The 16,527-nt window shown below is 38.5% G+C and overlaps 1 protein-coding gene and 1 long non-coding RNA gene across 28 annotated transcripts in view; one reads left to right on the top strand and one right to left on the bottom strand.

Moving 5' to 3' along the window:
* Positions 1-9,803, top strand: part of NRXN1 (neurexin 1) — a 726,568-nt gene extending 716,765 nt beyond the window's left edge. For all 27 annotated transcript variants that reach the window (XM_064446453.1, XM_064446475.1, XM_064446474.1 and 24 more), the window contains one exon: positions 6,463-9,803. In XM_064446453.1, the coding sequence (XP_064302523.1) occupies positions 6,463-6,770 (308 nt within the window). In that variant the 3' untranslated portion in view covers positions 6,771-9,803. The remainder of the gene's footprint in view (positions 1-6,462) is intronic.
* A 1,517-nt stretch (positions 9,804-11,320) lies between these two features.
* On the bottom strand, positions 11,321-11,701 carry LOC135312838 (uncharacterized). The gene is made up of 2 exons (XR_010372460.1): positions 11,511-11,701; positions 11,321-11,417 (listed from the first exon to the last, which is right to left on the bottom strand). It is a non-coding gene; the product is annotated as an uncharacterized LOC135312838 (long non-coding RNA).
* Positions 11,702-16,527: the final 4,826 nt, after the last annotated feature.

Genomic DNA, 16,527 nt, shown 5'->3' with positions numbered 1-16,527 from the left:
TGTCAGTTATGGATCTGATTTGATGACAGCATTTAAAGCAAATTCAATGCAGTGTGCTTTCATCTCCAACATTCAAGCCATGTACATAATGTTTGTGGCACAGACATTTATCTCTTCATGTAGTAGCTGATTAGTGAAGGAAGACAGTCAGGGAATCACCCACGGTTGCAAAGATGAATGTGGGTGTCTGCACCTCCAGCTCATTTCATGAGCAAGAATCATTCCTTGCTCTGCAGGCCAAGCCATCAAATTCCTCAGTCTTTACAACTACATTTTGGTGCTCCCTTGCAGAAAACTGGTTCCTAGATTACATGTCTTGTGTTTGGAGTTTTGGGGTTTTTTTGCCTTTTTCTTTAATGAGAAGTTAATGACAAAAATAACAAGCAATCGAACCTTGGCCCTGCAAAGCTCCATGGCAAAGGTTTCGCTAAGTTCAGCGGGGCCCAACTGTCACTGTTGCTAACACTGTAAGTTTTGGTATGATGAAGCCAATCTTAAAGTTAACTTCCACCAAAAATTTATCTTTCCAGTGTCCCAGCCCTTTTCTTGCTGTAACACTGGTGTTCATCTGAATCTTCAGGGAGCTAGAGCTGCAGCAACTAACTGAGGAAAAGGCACTGGTTTAGCTGTCTGAACTGGTTCCCCACAATTAGCTCTAGCTTGAAAACACGCTATCAGTACTGTAATTTTGGGGGTTTTGTCTTTCTTATGTTAACTTATTTGCAAAAAAATTTAATTTTTTTCCCATTTAGGAATACTTCAGTTTAAAATCTAGACCACCTGCTGACTCTGCTGATCAGTGAAAATTTCTGGAGCAAAGTAACAAATTACCAAAGATTTCCCAGAGCACACACAAAGATGGGATAAATTATTCAATTTAGAAAAGGAAGAAGCAGAGGTACAAAGGTGAATGACAAATGTAGAAGTGAGGAGAGGTAGGACTGACAGCCAAACTGGTAAAAGGAGAAAGGATCCTTACTGGGAGAGGAGGAATATTAAAAGAGGAGCAAGACATCTGATATTGTTAAAATCTACTAACAAAGAAAGTAAGAGCACAGGGTAAAAACAGTAAGCGATATATTGGTTTACATTTTCCGTTTTGGCTAAAAATAAATTTAGTTTTGTGGAAGTTTTTTTCACAAAAAGTTCTTATTAAACTGTGTGAAATATTCCCCTCAGCTCTGCAGAGCATATTAACTTATAAAACCTATTGATCTGATATGCTGTATCAGTTGGTACTGTGCTACCAACTAACCTATCTCCGTTTAGACTTATGTTGGCATTTAAAGACTGAGACAACCCTCCCTCCTCTCAACCACAGGAAAAAAAAGTGTTACTTGCAAAACCTGCAGTCCTAAGGAGTTGGTAGGATTTGTAAATGATTTTAAGTCAATTTATGGCAAATCATTGCACTTGGAAATAAATACTGTATCCTGTGCAGAGACAATGTTTTGCTTCTTAGAAAAATAACCTTTTTAGCTGTAATAGTGTTTCACTGCTAGACTATTTTTATGACTATCTAAGTTAGTTAACGTCACTTTAGAGGTATTTTAATGCATTATATCTTTCCTTCAGAGAACCTTTGAGATTTTGATTTATAGGAAGTAAAGCACCTGGGTTTGTGCACCAGAAAGGAGAATAGCTACCTTAATAATTTTCTCTTAAGCGCATCTGAAAATAGGTTATTGTCTTGTTTCCTCAAGCTCAGCAAGCATCTGACAGATTTCTTTGAACAAGAGCAATGGCATGAGTTTGAGGTGGCAAATGTAGCTACTCTGCTTACAAGGACCACACCTCTTCACCATATCAGTCTGTTGTGTGTGCAGGTCTTGGCTCCTGTTCTCTTTGAATCATGATGCCATTACGATCAAGGAGTGTAGAGTGAGTGTTTGGCAACACACCTAGTTTTGTGGTACCTCTCTCATGTGGATTAGGTCATGGCTTTGGATGTAGACTGTTTAAAGTCTGATGAAAGTTTGTCACTGAGCTATAGCAGCCACATGTGGAACCACCTCATACTCTTTCCCTCCAATGACAGCTCAGTCATTGATGGGCATCCCCTGGGGAGCCAGATCTTGCCTCCCCTTGAGAGCCACTTGAAGCTCAGTAGGGAGCAGGCTGAGATAACCCTGTATTCAGACCAGGATGGGTTTGAGCTGAGCCTCTTGCATGAGTTTACAGCAGATCGTCATCCTGGTTTTGCAGCTGGGCTGCATATATCCCACTGGTTCAGCAGAGGAAGTGCTGAGATTTGTTTTTCACATATATTCATTGTAATGAGACGTTGAAATTGCAGTGAGCTCAGAAACCAGTTCACCAGAATCCAACAATGCTACAGAAAGTCGACCACAAACAGGTCTACAATAATAGCACACAGAGTGAAAATTAGTATGTGTCCTGTAAATAATTGCCTTCATGCCTCATTGCAAATGCAGTAGTTAAACATTCTTGTCTTGTGAGTGATTTTCTATTCACAGTTTGTGGGAAGGCATAAATGTAAAGAAAACAGGTTTGGGGTCCTTTTGTTGGGTTTTTTGTTTTGTTTTTAAGTCTGCTAATTTCAATTCACAAACACCATGTGAGCCTGCAATTCCAATTTTCTTTTCAGAGTATTAATGAAAACTGGGCACTGAAAATAGTCAAATTTTTCTCTTTAAATTTTAAACCACTTAGAAATACAGTCAAGAATAATAACTTTCTACTAATCCATTATTACACAATGTAAAACTGTGCTCAACTGCTATTATTTCATGCAAAGTTTTTCAGAAGTGGTAGAAGAGGCTTTTAAAAATCAGTTTCTTCTAAGCTGGTCTTTAAGGCAATCCAAAAAGACTGGTTGTATGCTGTTGAGAGGAAGTGTGCATCAGAGAAGTTGTTTTTAAAGGGGATCATTGTACCACAAGATGACTTTTATTTTCTCTCACTGTTATAGCGTGATCTGAGCATAATCACAATCTTTATGATTTTCTCTTGTTCGTAATCAAACCATCCTCAACGTATTATAGATTGTTTCAGTATTTTTTATTCTTAAAAACTGGGTTCTTTTTAATGACATTTAATCTTAACATTCACCTATAAGGTGTTTAGCTTCTCATTTACAATTCTTATTGTAAATCTGGGATGAAGTTAGTGTCTTTTTATACTGCGGACACTAAGAGAGACTGCAACCAGAGAGCAGACTAGGTTACCAGTAGACATACCTCTGCCACTGTGCCAGGAGTCAGTGACTCTGCCTGGTTCAGCTACCAAGATGCTGGGAAGATAATGTGCACCATGTTTCTCAAAGGCTTGGGAAGAAAAGAGCAAGATTTCTGTAACCTTACAATCTTCACTTGCACTTCATTGAGGTCATTTGTTGTCCCTTGTAATACTTCCTGTCTTGTAGGGGAAAAAAAATCCAGGTGAATTCCCCTTGGGTACTCCAGTCTGAGTCAAATAAAGGTCCTACCTAAATAGAAGGCAGCTGTTTCAGCAATGTTATGGGTTTCAGAAGAAGTGTAGTCTGGCCTTCTCCCTATCTTAGAATAGGACACTTGCTCTTGCATGTGTGTCATTAGCCTTTCCTATCTAAAATGCTCACAAGCCATGTGCTTTATAAAACTTTCCTCTGATTTCCTCCTCCTTCATTTGTCTTGAGAGGCCCTGCCAGGTTGAAAGCATATTTTAATGTAAACGGAATAAAAATAGCAAGAAGTCATTTCCCTTGCTGAACTGCTCCTTTTACAGAAGTCCAAACAAATGTAACAACAGATGCTTTGAAAATGTTGTAGGCTTAAATATCATTAATGTAGTGGTGGAATATTCCTCAGACAGATGGGATAAATGAGATAATTGTGAAAACATTCTTAAAAATAAAAGGATGCTATCAGGTGAAAGGCAGGAGTTAAGGTAACGTTGAAAAATATTCCTTATATGTTTTTTTAGTTTGCAGTGTTAAAAGACTGTTTTCCTCTGAGCAAGCAGTTAAGTGTCATTTAGTAGACATTAATTGTAAAGTTGATGGCATTTGGCCCAAATGTCTGTATTTTAAGGAGAAAAACCAGCTGTTGTTCCATCAGGTATTGACAGAGTTTATTCAGTTGCTTCTATTATTTCTCAGACAGAAATTAATTTCCTGAAATCATATACAGTAAGATAACACTTTGTCTCATTTTCATTCACTATGGAAATGCTCAGGAGTCTTTATTCTGCAACAATGCATTGTCTCTTGTAAAACAATAATTGACACCCTATGTGTAAAAGAATTTCCATTTTCTACAATAGCTACAATGCAGAAACAGCATCTAAAACAGTCACCAACTACCTTGAGACAGAGTGCATTTCTTACTAGGGTAGCATCTATCCTGAAATGAGAATAAATCTTAAAGCCTTCTGGAGCAAAACTTCAAGATCTCTTGTGAAGTCATAGAAAATACCAATTCTACCAACTCATAACAACTAAGAGTTTTTAGAGGCAAAAAAAAAAGAAGTTAAAATAGTATTTGACACAAAATTACAGTTTTCTTGAGTCTTACTGTGCTGCCTCTGTTCTTTGAGCCAAATAAAATGTCACCTTCTTTAAACCTATGTGGGATAACTGCCAGGAAGTGGTGCTTCAACAGTAAGAACACAAATCACCAATAAATAAATGATGAGTAATACCAGGGTGGGGGGGAACTTAGTTCTTTTGGGGGTTTGTGGTTTTTTTGCTGTGTTTTATTATTCATAGGCCAATTATAGGTGTCTGTAGCTCATGGCTGCTTTTAATTCTGGTTGTCCAAACCTTTCGCAGTTTTTCGACCAGCATTGATAGTCTGAGTCACCTTTAATGTATCATCCTTAAAATCATCATCTCCTGATTATGTCTTTACAGTGCAAAAAAGAGTGGCTGGGGCATGGTGTGCTTTCGTGCACCTCGAGCAAGACACTTCTCTAGTACACTTAAATGAAATGCTAGTTGTAGGCAAGGCCTGATAAAGCTAACATTATGAATATATTGTAAAAGTAGTGTTTAATAATACTTTTAGTTAACACTTATACTTTACTGACTGCATTTTTAGCCATGCATAATGATTTAAAATGTGGTTTCTATAAGCCAGCCTGGATGCTTAATAAGAGTGTTCTGCACTGCTCAGTGGGAAACCCTGGTTCACTCACTCCTCTTTTCTTGCTCCTGAGCTCAGCTGAGGCTGGCAGTGCTGAGGGTACACAGCCTCTCTGGAGCTTGGAAATGCTGGTATAATTAGAGGAATATTGCATAGACCCAGGTCACTTCATTTTTGTCCACGACACTTGCTAAGTTACAGAAGAAGATCCGTCTCAGCTATTGCCACTTAAAGCAATTCTGTACAAAGATCTGCCTCTCCTTCTGCAAAATGCAGTGAAGAAAGGAGATAATGGGAAATGCATAAGCATTGTGTCTGCTGTGAGCATTTAACCTAGAAATTCCTCCTGGAATTAGGCTTTCATTCCACATGGCTGTGCAAGGGGATAAAATGTGCCAGGCCACACAATAGTTCCTATCGAGAAGACTTTACAGTCTGAAGACATAGGTCAGTTCAGTTCATATCACAACTGAAAAGACCAGAGTCTGGCCTGAAAGGTGGGTTTTTAGAAGGCTGAGCCCTTGCTCTGTGCAGTTTGAGAGTTTTATTCTGGTCATAAAGCGTTGCTTGAAGGAATGGCTGGTATTGGCGTCAATGACAAAAAAAGGGAATGGGAGACGTTGAGTGAAAAAGTGCTCTAAAGTGTAGCCATATTCAAGGAAGACTGTGAATTAGAACAGAGTAGGTAGGGTTGGTTAGCTCTCTAAAAGTAATAAAAGTAAATATAATTAATTTGGAAAAAGTGAAAAAAATTCTTAGAAGGAAAGGAGAAATTGAGAAGTTTGCTGAGGGAAGGCTAAAGGAGAGCTGAGGATACCTTATTTGTAGCCAACTTATTGGCTGCTATCATTTATTATCAGAGGGAATTTTTACTTTCTCCCCACATTCTGTTTGGTAGTCTGTCTTATCATCACTGTCTTCTCAATAAGTACTATAGTGTCACTTTTTGTTCTTTACAGAAGGCAAGAGGGAGGGAGGGAGGGAGGGAGGGAGGGAGTGGGAGAGGGAGATCGTTTCCTCCCAGAGGTTTGTGTTCTGGCATTTAAATTACAGCACACCTGTTATTCCAGGATATTTAGGCATTTGTTGCTTAATAACAGCATTTGGAGAAATTATACTTTTGAAGGCTAAAATGAGATTTTTCCTTGCTACCCTTTTCCTTGTTTAAAAGCCTGTTTACTTGTGCTGACAGACATGAAAATGGAATGGGCTGCAAACCTATATGTTTTCAAACCGATAGAGTAGGGTACATTGACAGACAGTCCTGGCCTAGTGAGTGCAATTAGAAAGATGCATGTTTGTAGCAGGTAGATATGACTAACTCCTCAATGTGCATACTCAATAATAACCTCTCCCTTATTTCATTATCTACCTACAGCAAATCCTACCAGGGCAGGAGGAGGAAGGGAGTACCCTGGCTCGTCTGAGGTGATTCGTGAATCCAGCAGCACAACAGGAATGGTAGTTGGGATCGTGGCAGCAGCAGCGCTGTGTATCCTCATTCTCCTGTATGCTATGTACAAGTACAGGAATCGAGACGAAGGATCGTATCATGTAGATGAGAGTCGAAACTACATCAGTAACTCAGCACAATCCAATGGGGCTGTGATCAAGGAAAAACAGCCCAACAGCGCTAAAAGTTCCAACAAAAACAAGAAAAATAAGGATAAGGAGTACTATGTCTGATCTCAACATCTAAAAGAACGCTTGTATAGAAATAGTCTTCATTTTATCTGAGACATAATACAAACTTATTTACTTTACTTTTTATGAAGCACATTCAAAAACAAACAAAAAAGACAGGGAATGCAATCAGAAAGGAAAGACTGTTTTTAAAAACAAGCATTTCATGCTCTTGTTTTTCAGAAACAGGAGCTGATAAATTCCCTAACATCCACAGTGTTTTCATTTACTCTGCCTGTCTTTATGTTGCTGGAACATTTCTGAAAGACAATGATGACACCACGCATTCATAAAGCAAGGAGTATTACTACAACATCAAGGCACAATATGAAACAAAACAAATTTAAAAAACAAAACAGGAAAAAAAAAGAAAAAAAGAAGCTACCTATGATTCTGGATTTAGCCAAAGTGCTAGCGCTTTCTTGAGAAGTAAGTTAGTCTTATTGTCAGAGAAGACTGTCATTATATATGGTGACTCAACAAGCAAACATAAAGAGTTTGCCGTCTGGTGCAGTGAAGCAGTGATTGGAAACTTGCATTTGAAACAAAGTGCTGGCTTTTCTGAAGACTTACGTAGAAATACTTTCAAAAAGCCCCTTTCTGGTTGTGAGGAAAATAGTACGGAGGCCTTATTTTCAAAAACAAAAACAAAAATCTGGAATATAAGGCACATTTCCACAAAAAAAAAAAAAAAAAAAAAGAAACAAACAAGAGGGCATAGATGCAATCATTGGGAAATTTTCATGCACGCTTAATATGTTATTACATATGTTTATATAAAAACACATCTATATGTGCTTTCTGGACTGTGATAAGTGATGTTTTATAGCCTGTTGTATAGAAAATGCAAACTATATCTGCTCTTCAGCCATTTTTGGTAAATTCAATGTTATAAGTGTTGTTAGGTATAGAGAGTTTTATGACATCTGGAGCAACAGACATAATTCAGTTTTTTTGCAGCCATTATAAATTGTCCCAGACTTCTTCCCCTTTTTTTTTTTTTAATTTACAGTGTAGTGGTTAAACTAAGGGGGATGTGTATGAATGTATATAAGAGTCAGCTAATTTTTTTCTTACCTGTACAGCCTCTATTCTGTTGCAATTAAGTTTTAGTAGTTTGTATGAAAGAAGTGGACTAGAAAGCAAAAATATATCTCTACTGTAATTTGTCTTATCCCTCCTATCCCTATCTCTTGCTCCTGATATGCATCAATGAAGTTGATCAGAAAGGCCATTTTTCCTAGAAATATACATTCATTAATTAGCTAAATATTTAGTGATTTAAACTAGCCTTTGGCTTCCAGTCAAAGCTTCACTATTGGAGAGCATGGTTTGCTTTACAGAAACCTTGTTCTTAAGAAATTATGAGGATGATGCGTTTCTTGAGAATCTTAGGAAGTATCATATAGTGTTTATCTGGCATTCAGTTATATGAACGACAGCTACTACAGCATTGGGTGGTAAAAGATCTAAAAAGACCCATTTTAATTATCTGGGCTGATTCTACTGCAGAATTTACCCATTTCTCCAAAAAGGAAATAACCTTGAGGTGCACGATAATATTTTTCAATGGTGGGCATTTTGACGTATGAAAAAGTATTTTTAGCTAAGTTGATTGTGTAGTATTGCAAGACATCATAACCAGACAAATATAAGTTCATCACGTTTTAAAGTAACACATAGTTTTTCTTGCATAAGACATTAATGCATTTTAGTTAAACATATTAAATATAATGCTGTAATTTACATGTTAAGTTTTTTTTCTAGTAGTATTTCATTAGGTTCACAGCAATAACATTTTATTTACATGGAAGTTCAAAGGGAATACATTAGACAGAAAGAGGGTAGTTCAATAGAAATCAACCAAATCATTGGAAAGCCTCCTGGGAGGGATATAGATGTTCACACTTTACAGACAGGAAGGAGGAATTTAAAATTAGCTTTAAACAGCAGGCACAAAACATTATGTTGTGTGTTATTCACTGTAGCTGATGAAAAAGGCTGGAAACTGGTACAGCTATCTATCTGGGAGTCAGAGCACTTTAAAAATACATGTAACTGGCTTGAAAACACCTCTCTTGAAGGTTGTCAACCACATCGAGGTGTGTCATGTATTTGTAAAACAACTTTTTATTTTCATTAGCATTTACAAAAAATTGAGAACAGTTTCACAGAATCCATCTGGTGTTCATTTCTCAGATTGTTGATCACCTCTGGCATTCATAATTACTCCCACCTTTACAAGACAGCTGTACTCAGGGAACGGCAGGGTCAGGTATACTGGAGGTCATTGCTGGAAGCAAGAGACTTCATCTGGAGGGGGGAAAGAAGTTGAAAGCCAGGTGGTGTTCAGATTTCAGTGCTTGAAGATATGTAGAAGAACAAGAATAATCTGATGACAGGGGACTGGACGTGATGGAATATGGTTTGGGCAAGATGAAATGGTTTTTTCTGCTTGGTATTGATTGCATTAATGAAATAGCATGTTCAGGCCAACTTCCAGGCAGTTTGGTAGATTAATCTTTAACTAAATCCATACATCAAGGAAAAAAAGATCTGCTACTACTATAATAAGCAAACACGATTTTAACACTGTTTCTGAAGGTTCTCCTTTTTCCTCTTTAATTTCATAATTTAACAAAAAAACAAATATGGGTGTATCAGAAGTGCCAGCAAGTGGATTTAAAATTCCTTTTTGTTTAAAAACAGCAGCAACAACAAACAAACAAACAGACATAAACCAACTACCTAACATAAAATTGGATCCTTTCTCTATAATAACCTAATTTGTTTGACTGAGATGGCTTCATTTCTATGACTGTATTGTGTTGCCTTTTTTAACAAAACACTAAATAACATGTGAAACTTTCAACCCTAAGACATTGAAGAGAGGCCCAATGCCCCTAACCTTATAGTGCTTTCTGTGATAGATATTTACGATTTTTTTATTTGTTGCAAGGCCAATTTATTCATTATTGGAAATGCTAAGCAAGTGGAATTTACTGTTTTGTTAATAAAAATGTTTCTTAATACAAATTCTGGCTTGTTTCTTCTCTTGCTCTTAGATCTGGAGTACCTGTTCATCTTAGAGTGGTAAAAAAAATATGGTAAATTGGTATGAAGTTACAGACATTCATGTCAGGAAAAAGTTACCTCAGAGCTCCTTGTACACTCAGGTGAAAACCTTCTACAAGCCTTGTGTTCAACTGGCCCAGTTAGAAAAGTGTGAATTACATTAATGCATTCTGCCATTTTTGTTTTTCTGGTGGAAAGATGGCAGAAGGTAAGGTAATGGGATGAAAAGTCAAAACTGAAAATATTTTCTCTTGTCTAGAAGTTTTTTAAAATATTAATAGAAAAATGAGCCCATTTCAGGTCCTTGAAAACATTCCTAGAAAATAATTACGAAATTTTAAACGGAACTAATCTATTACATAAGTACTTTCATATTTAGCATGGCATTTAAATTCATGGGTAACTTCAAGCAAACATCTAATCCTATTGATTTAAGCAACTATCTAAAGCTGCCTAAATTTATTGCTGAATGGGGATGGAGTTAAGCTTTTGGATCTAAACTCCAAATAGAATTTAAGTATGTGTCTTCTTTAATCACATCAGTAGCTTCTTTGACTTCTATAGAATTTATTCATCTGCTTAATTAGGTATAGACTGAAGTATTTTAGATAATTTAAGTCCAGGAATATCTGGAGAAAACAACTCCTATCTTCCATTGGTATAAAACAGTTTATAGTTAAACTTACATACTAAACCGCTTTATATGGGGATTAGTACTTTTGTGTATGTGTGTGTTTTTACATAAATACTGAACATTCCATTTAGTAAAATGCTTTATACACATTTGAAGGAACTATAACAACAGTGACTTTTGTTATATTACAAAAAAACCCCCACATTTAATTATACACTTTTTAATTCTACAATGTATTTGTTAATATTTTTTTTTCTTATATCTATACTGTGCTCTCTCTTTCACCAAAATCCTAATGGCCTCTCAGGACCTGCATCATCCATCATCAGCTACCTGCTTTAAGTGGTGGCTTCCATAATCAATCATCATTGTGGCCCAGTAGCTAAAAAACCTTCACAAGGTGAGTAAAAAAAGAGAAAAAATACCAACCCCCCCCAACACAGGTTAAAATAAGGGAAACAGAGCACACATGCGGGCTGTAAAGGGCAACTGTGTTAGTTAGTTCCTCCAATATGAGTTCTTTATAGTTCAATATAACAGTTTTAAGTTGGGTATCCAGATATGATTTTCATATTGATTATAGAAATTTGCTTCTAAGTTCAGTACAGTCCTGTATAGAGGTGCTTGGAAGCATTGTGCTGGAGTAAGCCAAATTTGTCAGTATCATTTTATTTGGGATGAAGGCTATTTGCTTTACCTTAAAGCTCCCACTTTGTTAGACTCTGTAAGTATTTCCATGTTAAAATGTTTCTGGCCCTTACGGGAGTGGGGAGAAAGAGAAATCCACACTGCATTTAAATCAATTTATGAACTGATGAATGCTTGGGATGATAAAATTACTTGCCTGCCAGCCTCTGATTTGTCTGGACGGTCTATTCCTCCTTTGGTTGGTTATTGCTTTCCATGAAACCAGGAGCATTGCCTGCAGGTTAAGCTTTGAGCTAGAAATTCCAGAAAATAAAAGTAATTGATACAGGTCAGCTTAGTTTTGCGAGGTTCAGGGCCAGAACTCACCCGGTCCTTTATCCACTTACTTTGGAGGCTTCTTCCTACTCAAGGTCTTTGACAGGCTTCAGCCATCAACTCTGATGTCTGAAAAAGAAAGTATAGCCCCTCACCTTTCTCAGTTACTCACTACCATACAAATATCTTCATTTGTTGTTCAGAACAAGCAGATTTCCATATGAGAGTGCTCCTCCAGTGGGGCTGAATTGTGGTAGACTGGGTTTTTCTTCTAAAGAAAAAACATGGTGACATGAGGGGTAGAGTTATTTCAAAGAGCGTGGGATTCACAGGGAGTAAATTGCCTTTAAGGGCAGTAATTTCATGCTGGCGTACACTTGAGAGGTTTAAAAATCCAAGCCAGTAATCCTCAACAACATCCTTTCGGTAAACAATAAAGACATTAGCTCGTTTGTCAGTGAGCGCAGGAACTGACAACACGGCTAACGAAATGTGAACACGTTGATCTGGTTGCAGCAAATAACACAGGAAAATGGAATTTGGGCAGCCAAAAATAACTGCTGGCACATTGGCTGGACTCTTATGAGTGAGTCCAATTACAAGCCAGTAAGCATTTACTGGATGATAAATAGCAAAATACTTTTGTTAGTTGTAGTTTGGGATGCAGCAGGCTGACAAAACACAGGCACAGCCTGTGCCGCTGAATTGTTTTTTTCATGCCCGGGGGCCCAGTTGCTGTTAAGGTGCCCTCCAGCTCACCAGCTGATCGGCTGTTTCCAGATAAAGCTTCCTTTTCCCTTGGAAATTAAAATACATTCTCCAGGAAAAGTACAGCAGATCACTTCATGAGACAAATGAAGTGGACCCCAAAATATGTCATAGCACGGCCAGCACCACATGAAACAGAAACCAGACTCTGGCTAGGAGCAGGCTGCACGGCTGCAGGTCTGGGGGAGAAACCTCCATCCTGCTCAGGAGAGCCCTGGCGTCAGGCACGGAGGCTGAACATGGTCCAGAAATTAGAGGTCCCATGTCATGCTGCAGCAGCTTTGTACTCCCCATGCACAGCAATGGCGGCTGAGGGCAGGGTGCTGGGCGAGGTGCACAGGGAAACCCTGTTACATTAGGACAGGCTCAGGACAGATGCAGATTGTGCTCTGGGGAAGGACAACAAGGGCCAGGATATGTGGAAGGGCTTACAGTCCCTGGTGTTGTCCCCAAAGGGCTTGCCCTTGCTTTCACTCCCACTAGGCCCCGAGTCTATACTCTGCTGAAATGGCGGGTCAGCACATAGTAGGACCCCATGGTCCCAGGGCCATTTTCAAATCCACAGCAAGCAGAGAACAATGGGCAGCAGCCAGCGTGTGTGTGGTCATGCATGGCCCCTCCAGCCAATGCTTGAGACAAGGTTGTTGAGGTACAAGCATGTCTCTTTGGATTTCTCTTTTTTGAGCTCTTGCAGATCCTACCGCTGTGGCAGGGCTGAGGTCCTCAGAGCCACGTTACCCCAGCAAGCACAGTGTTTTGGGAGCTGGTACAACCCCCTGAGGGTGGGCAGCCGTGAGGAGGGAAGATGTGAGGGCTGCAGGCCCCAGCCCAGTGTGACTACAGAAATGGGGGGAAATTCAGCTATAACTGTCTCACAATCAGAACTGCATGGGGAACTTGCCACAAGACTCACTGCTCAGTGAATCTGGAGCAGGCCCAGGTTTTCCTTAGTTGCCAAATCCCTCAATGGAAAATAAAACAACAAAAAAAAAAAAAGGAAAAAACAAACAAAAGAAAAACAACAACAACAACAAAAAAGGTTACTCAAAAAGGTAGCAGCATAGGGAGACTCAGAATTTAATTAAGAGTTAGTTTACCTGCCTGTGCTTCATGCCAGAGAGGAGAAGCTCAGGCCTCCTGTGCCTGGGGAAGGAGGCCAGGCAGTGGAAGCATCCCACGGCCATTAAACTGACCCCACAGCAATACAGGTATCCCTAATTTTCTGGGACACTAGAGCTGAAAGATTTGGAACAGAAAATTAACTGAGGGCAAGATCCAGCAACACGCTGTGTTAAACCATAGCGAAAGGAACAAGCTTCAGCCCAAGGAGATGCAAAAACTTTAAGGAAGAAAATAGTAACACAAAAAGATTCCCCCAAGAAATTCCACCCTACCTGCCACTGCCTGCTACTTAGCTTGTCAACCTCACAAGTGGGTTTTATTCCTTGCTGATTACGTGTGGAGAGGTAGCAGGTTTGTTACATCTGCCTGTCAGTCCCACCTGGCAGAAGGGTTGCTCTGCTAGTGAGTACAGAGTTTTTTGTAGTTACCAGACCCTTCACAGCATGTGTGAGCTAATAGTACAAAGGTTTTCCTTTAGATTCAGGCATTGCTGCCAATGAATACAAACCAAGGAGTTACGTCAGAGTAGAATTTTAAACACCAGAACCACTTCATCCTCTGCTTTTTGGATTTTTACTGACTTCCATTTGATTTATGGGGGAAGGTCTAAGGCATGGAACTAAGAGCATACTTCAGTGACAAAAAAGAAAAAAAGGCAAGCAAGCTTTGTCTCATGCTGTCCAGCAAATCCCTGTAAGGTAAGCAGAAAATTTTCATATAATTAATTTATTTAAATTTTGGTTTGTTGATGGATGGTGCTTGAGAATATAAGTTTATGCTCATCTTTCCTGAAGGCTGTTTATTTGGGAATTCATTTACACCTCTCTGCAGGCTCTTTTTAGGAGTCTTTTAAAATGTTGATAGCACAAATATAACAGTCATTACCTAGACTAGTTTCTCACCTATATTAATAGCTTTGTCTAAATAAGGATTGCAGGATTTGACTCAAGGTTAAGTCTATATCTACACCAGTAGGCATGGCCCAATAAGAGTAAATTTACAGGGCAAAGTAGTTGGTGCTGAGGACCTGACCTCCATGTTTCAAAATTTTCCATGAACCAGTTGTAGTCTGGTCCCATGGATGAATGCCAATTAGTGGTTAGGTTGAGTTAGGTGCATTCATGGAGCTTATCTATTTAATCTCAAAAGTGTCCAGTTCCTTCATGCAGTGTGCTCTGTGAAATTAATTGAAGTGTAGCAAGTGAGAACAGCTGGAGTTGCTTCATAACTGTACTTCTGATTTTAAATAAAATTTTCCTGTTGAAACATGCTTTGTGCATTGCTATATGCCAATGTGCTTGTAACAATTCTTTATAATAAAACTAGTGTATTTTTAATATGAAGTACCCAGCACCAACTGAAAATTGCTGCTACACATTGAGGCCTTCCTGATATTTTTACAGGACTCAGTGTCTTTGGAATTCTGGCCCTCATATTCCTTTTTAACCACCACCCCAATTTCCTAGCATCCCCTCCAGCCCTCTCTTTAAACCTAAAGAAATAATGGTTTGAAAGACTTGTTCCCTTTGAATAGGTTGAGACAAATATGGAAATATTTTTAGATAGGCACTGTATGAGGAAGCCATGTTACCAACACTGACATCCCCAACAGTGCAATCACTAACTAATAGAAGTATGCTGTAAGCAAAGCTGCCTCTGCTGGAGCTCTAGATGGAGAAGGTGAACTGGAAGAAATGGCTGGGGCAGAGCTGGGTTTGGTCACCGCTCAAAGATGCGGAACTGCACTAAACAACCCCAGTCTTTGGGAAACTACGTCCAGATTTCGCAACGCAGATCTGCTTTTAACCAAAGTTTTGCTGGTCTCATCTACCCTAGTTCTCACCAAAATCCATTATTTCCTGTAAGGGAATTAATAATAATCACTTTCCTGATTTAGTCAGTATTAAAAATGTCACAAGAAACCACAAGAAATTGGGTTACATTTTGAGATCTTTGCTTGTATCTTCTGCAGATATGAAAGCTGCCATTTCCATTAAGACTGAAACTTCATTGCTGCTTTTAACTACAGTGATTACACTTCTCTTCAGCATACTGCATATTATTATGAGCATTTCATATAAGTATTCTGAATAGTCATCATTAATTCTTTTATATTTCCAAGTGTTAGGCATCAAAGACTGATGATCGAGACTGATGATAAGATTTCTAAATCTGAATTCTTGTAAATGACCATATTTGTGTATAAGTGGTTGCTTATAAGTTTTGCCTAAGTTACAAAGATTATCTTGAGATGTCTATTTTTATTTCATTTTAGCAAAAGTCGATTCCTAAATACAGAAAGAAAAATTATCTGTTTTATATAGACTTGTTCAGAAACAGTTCACTTTCAGTTAAGAACAGTTCAATTCGGCAAAAAGACTATGACTTCAACGTTTTTAGACATATTAAGTGAGCTCTTGGTATCATCTAAGCTAATTTAGAAAGCTTAGAGACTTCAAATTGGAAAGTAAACTTAGAATTATTGTTGATCTGAGTCTTGAAGACAGTTACCACATATCCTGGGCGAAGGTTTCACTGTGTATGAATAAAGCTGTGGCAATAGTCTGGTGCCTGGTCTCACACGCTACCTTTCTGGAAGGCAGCTTTGCTAGATGTGTGTGTGAGTATGGTCTTTGTCTGTTATGCTGCTCTTCTCCCTACATGAAAACTTTCAGTGGTTACCTATCCATGGGAACCATTACACAAACAGTACTGTGCACCAGCAAAGTCCCTGTCTCAAAAGCAGAACTTGGCATTAATATATATTGTCTGCTTGAGGCAAAACTCCCAATAACTTCAGCACAAATAGGGATTTCATCCTGAGTATATAGTACACCAAATAAATCAGTATATTAGAAAAAGCTACAGAAAGCTGATTGAGAGGGAGGATATGGCGCTGCACAAACATCCTCAACACAAAATATAGAAAAGGCAATCCAAAGAACCTAAAACCAATCTGATTTCCTACAGTGGACAGTAGGCTGGTGTGGATATATAACTTACTTTCACAGAGTCCTTAATGGCCTTTCATAACTTGTTTTTAGTTTGGCAGGCTGAGATGTGAAAGTCCTGATGCTACAGCAATAAATAATACAGCCTAACAAAACGGGCACAGTACAAACAAGACACTTCAACTTTCAAAATTGTTTTCAAAAATTGTGCAGATACTATGTAATGAAATTGGAATAAAAAATTCAA

The sequence above is a fragment of the Phalacrocorax carbo genome, chromosome 3, assembly GCF_963921805.1.
Source record: "Phalacrocorax carbo chromosome 3, bPhaCar2.1, whole genome shotgun sequence".
NCBI lineage: Eukaryota > Metazoa > Chordata > Aves > Suliformes > Phalacrocoracidae > Phalacrocorax > Phalacrocorax carbo.
The sequence above is the reverse complement of the archived record's forward strand: the minus strand, read 5'-3'. Positions and strand labels throughout refer to the sequence as shown.